Genomic DNA, 4,467 nt, shown 5'->3' with positions numbered 1-4,467 from the left:
GGGGGCGCCCCGGGTCGGCCCCCAGCGTCGGCCGGCTGAGCTCTGAGCTCTGACCTCTCACCTTGCAGGTGGAGGTCTAGGAGCTGAAAGCCGGCCTGCGGGACCCGGGCCGCGCCGGGAGGGGCGTGCGGGGACTGTGTGCTCCTAGGTGACCCAGCGTTGCCGGGTAGGGGGAAGGGGACTGCGGTGGCCGATCTCGGTCTGGGTCCCAGCCCTGCTTGAGGGTGGAAGTCTGAAGAGGAGTTCGGGCCGTGTCCTTACACTCAGGGAAGCTTCTCGTAGTGGATGGGCTTGGTGTCTACATCGGCCTTCTGTGGAAACCATGTACCTACCTGTAATCTCTATGAGCATTCGTTTCTTCTTTTGGGGTATTGACTGATAACTTAAAAGTGGACTTTTAAAAGGATACCCAAAAAAGGAATAACGTATATGAAAATGCCTGACAAATAGGATGTGTTCTGTTAATACTAGTTATCGGCTATTACAATTACTTTTTTGGTAGAGTACTTGGTAGGTTCCTTGTGGGCGTGGGTTTTTTGCATTAAATGTGAGGTATGCTAACTTTTGATTTTTATGAATTATAAATATTTCCTGCCTTAAGAATCCGTATTAAGCTGGGAAACCAAAAAGTGGGCTTACCTTGAGCATTTTTTTTGTTTGTTTTGGTCGTCAACAGTAAATCAGTGTGTTTGGGAGTGATTTTGATGCTTCTGCCTCTAAATGTGTTAATACTTGGTTCTGTCACTGGAAAATTAGGTAAAGTCCTCCCTTAACTATGCAGTCAACCAATTTTTTGGTTTTACTTTTGCAAACAGACATCCTTCGTAATACCTATGAAGGACATGTTTGGAGAAAAGGTTTTTGTTTGTTTGATGATTCAGCTGGAAGGAGGCCCCAAAGATGCTGTTAAACAGCATTACCCAGGACAGTGCTAGAAGCCCTTCTAGCCTCTCTGACAGGTAGCTTCTCAGGTAGTAACTATTCTGATCATGCCTTCAACAAGCATGTGGTAAGTTCTCACTGTTCTGTTCCCCAAGAGAACCCTTGGAGCAGCAAGACATAAAGGGGAAGAGCTCAGACCCAGCAGCCAGGTGACCCAAGCGCCCCCCCTCAACCTGGGCACTGTGGACCCCACGGCACCTGTCTGACTTCTGTGAGCCTCAACTTTCTCATCTGAGGAATGTTCCCTCCCCTATGGTCAGTAAGTGCTAGGTGTTAGTATAATGGTGGTGTAGGAAACTAATAGTGTGGTGATTCCCAGGATAGAAGTTTGTTCCAGGGTTTGGTGGACAGAGAGAATCAGGCTTGAGGAAGAGATGGCCAAGCTGGGCTGTGAAGCCTGAGTGAGACTTAGGTAAACCAGATAGGAGTGCCAGTTTGGGGAGAGGGAAAGGGGAGGGGTTCCTCCAATTAAAGAAGGAGAATTTGACCAAAGCCCCTAAGGCTAGACAGCGGGGTGGTACCCACCTGTTTTGTAAACAGACAGATCAGAGTAACCTTGAGATGACTAGATGGAGATGGGATTTTTTTTTATCTTCCCCACTGGTGGAGGAAGGAGAAAGTTTTTAAGCTCAGCACAGATGGCATCAGATTAGCTTTTTGGAAAGATTATACCTGTAGTAATGTGGAATTGAAAGTAGGGAAGGCTCAGCCACTTGTCCTGGTAGCTTTGTGTCTGCCTTTGACTCTGAAAGGAAAAGGACTGCTTACTGGAGGCAGGTATTTTAATCCAAATCTGGAAGCTTGGAGAGCACTTTGAGAAGGCATGAAGAAACCTGGAGACCATTCCAGGCAACTTTTTCTCTTGAAAAGATCTTCAGGGATATATTTTATATGCCTAACTACAAGACAGGATCTCCCCCCCACCTCCCCCATGAAGTTCAGTTCAGTCGCTCAGTCGTGTCCGACTCTTTGCAACCCCATGAACCGCAGCACACCAGGCCTCCCTGTCCATCACCAACTCCTGGAGTCCACCCAAACCTATGTCCATTGAGTCGGTGGTGCCATCCAACCATCTCATCCTCTGTCGTCCCCTTCTCCTCCTGCCCTGAATCTTTCTCAGCATCGGGGTCTTTTCCAGTGAGTCAGCTCTTCGCATCAGGTGGCCAGAGTATTGGAGTTTCAGCTTCAGCATCAGTCCTTCCAATGAACACCGACGACTGATCTCCTTTAGGATGGACTGGTTGGATCTCCTTGCAGTCCAAGGGACTCTTAAGACTCTTCTCCAATACCACAGTTCAAAAGCATCAATTCTTCGGTGCTCAGCTTTCTTTATAGTCCAACTCTCACATCCATACATGACTACTGGAAAAACCATAGCTTTGACTAGACGGACCTTTGTTGACAAAATATCCCTGAAAGTATCCCACTTAAAAGAAAGTGTCACCACACGCTTAAGTGTCTCCTATTACAAACACTGTAATTACGCTTTCCAACAACTAAGGTGCCGTTTGGGAAATGTACTGGACTGAAACAATCTCAGTCAATGCTAGTTTGGGATTATTTATACAATCAGTATAGTATTAATAAGTGATAAGTAAAACAGGTATACCTACCTGAATGGGTATTGATGGCTTTGTTGACATAATCCAGTGATGTGCAGGTTCAAGAAGTGCTCTGTCATAGGTGATTTGATAGATACGAAGGTGATGTGTTCTAGAAAATGGAATTGATGATTCAGGGTGGCTAAAGTGACCACAGAGGCATAGATGTTGAAGATATAAATGGATGCTTGCGTGCATGCTAAGTTGCTTCAGTGGTGTCTGCCTCTCTGCTGGTCAGTGGTTTCTGACTCTATAGACTAGAGCCCACCAGGCTGTTCTGTCCATAGGGTTCTCCAGGCAAGAACACTGGAGTGGATTGCCATGCTCTCCTCCAGGGGATCTTCCTGATCCAGGAATGGAACCTTTTTTTTTTAGGTTAACCAAATATTTTTCTTTATTAATTTTCTTATTGCAAGGGTAAAGTTGTCTTAGGTTTGAGCTTGCTTTTATTTGAATGTTTTACAGACAGTAACTGCTGCTCTGTTTGTTTACTGAAACAAATTCCTTTTTCCTTTCTCATTTTTTTTTTAACTTGAAGATGGTTTAAAGAACTTTGTGTATTGGCAAGCTTTAGAAAATATTATAGAAAATTCCTATTCATAAATCTTTGTTTAGCAATCAGATAAGATATCTTTCTGGTAAGATGTATTTAAATGTATCTGTATCTTAGTAACCTTATAGGGTTTGATAATAAGAAAAAGGTAGTACCATTTTTACAAGCAAAATACTAAACTTTTGGAGATTTGGCAGTTCAGTAATCAGAAGTATTTTGCAAAACTTTGTGAATTGACATTTTTAAGTCATGATACTGCTGCTTTATTTTCACAAAATAATACCATGCTCTGGAACTGTGTTCAATACAGTAAGCATTGGCCACGTGTGGTTGCTTTAATTAAAATGAAAACTTCAGTTCTTCAGTTGCATTAGTCACATTTTAATTGCTAAATAGCCCTTTGTGGCTGGTGGCTACCGCGCTGAACAGTGCGGAGGTACAGCATTTCCATCATTGCAGGAGGTCCTGTGGGCAGTGCTGTTGTTGTAGTTGTTAAGTCGTGTCCCAGTCTTTTGTGATCCCATGGACTATAGCCCGCCAGGCTCCTCTGTCCATGGGATTTCCCAGGCAGGAATACTGAAGTGGTTGTCATTTACTTCTCCAAGGGATCTTCCCGACCCAGGAATTGAACCCACATCTCCTGCACTGGCAGACTGGGAAGCCCACTGGGAAGCCCATGGGCAGTACTATAGAATAAAAAAGTGATCTTTTCACTGAGACACACACGAGGGTTTAATGTCACTAAAGCATCTCCAGAACCTCATTTGAATCCTGTTTCAGAGAGAATGATAAACATAGGAAACTGTATCCCCCTTATTCTGAGAGCACAATATCCTGTTTCTTCTGTGTGCAGACGTTGTAAATGGAGTCCATGTGAAAAGTTTTCTTTATAAAATCAGACATGGTAGATATAGGTTGGAGAAGGCAATGGCACCCCACTCCAGTACTCTTCCCTGGAGAACCCCAGGGACGGGGGAACCTGGTGGACTGCCGTCTATGGGGTCGCACAGAGTCGGACACGGCTGAAGTGACTTAGCAGCAGCAGCAGCAGATATAGGTAGCCATTCTATAGATTGTGCCATACCCTTCCACGTTAACAAACTTGTATAAAAATAAGTTTTCTGAGCCCTAAAACAAGTGTTGAAGTAGGAATTAAATATTTGTGGCTTTCTTGGTTCATAAAAATACAGAGAAATCATGTGCCCAAAGTAAACCGTTGGGAATTCAAGCAGGAGCTAGACAAAGCTCACTTTATTTTTAATGTGAATTTCCAAGATAAAAGCCCTGTTCTGGGGCAACTAAGAAACAGTGATGGCAGGAGAGGGCAGCTGCATTGGTTGTGGAGGATGGTTTGTAGCATGGAGTAGCATA

The 4,467-nt window shown here is 44.3% G+C and overlaps 1 protein-coding gene across 2 annotated transcripts in view; it reads left to right on the top strand.

Moving 5' to 3' along the window:
* Positions 1-106: 106 nt before the first annotated feature.
* Positions 107-4,467, top strand: part of TAF5L (TAF5-like RNA polymerase II, p300/CBP-associated factor (PCAF)-associated factor, 65kDa) — a 31,319-nt gene continuing 26,958 nt past the window's right edge. The window contains exon 1 of one of the 2 annotated variants that reach the window (XM_010838109.1): positions 107-1,197. In XM_010838109.1, the coding sequence (XP_010836411.1) occupies positions 1,195-1,197 (3 nt within the window). In that variant the 5' untranslated portion in view covers positions 107-1,194. The remainder of the gene's footprint in view (positions 1,198-4,467) is intronic. The other variant, XM_010838107.1, reaches the window with a different exon arrangement.

The sequence above is a fragment of the Bison bison genome, unplaced genomic scaffold (assembly GCF_000754665.1).
Source record: "Bison bison bison isolate TAMUID 2011002044 unplaced genomic scaffold, Bison_UMD1.0 scf7180017864090, whole genome shotgun sequence".
NCBI classification, from domain to species: Eukaryota; Metazoa; Chordata; class Mammalia; order Artiodactyla; family Bovidae; genus Bison; species Bison bison.
This window is presented reverse-complemented; position numbering and strand designations above follow the sequence as displayed.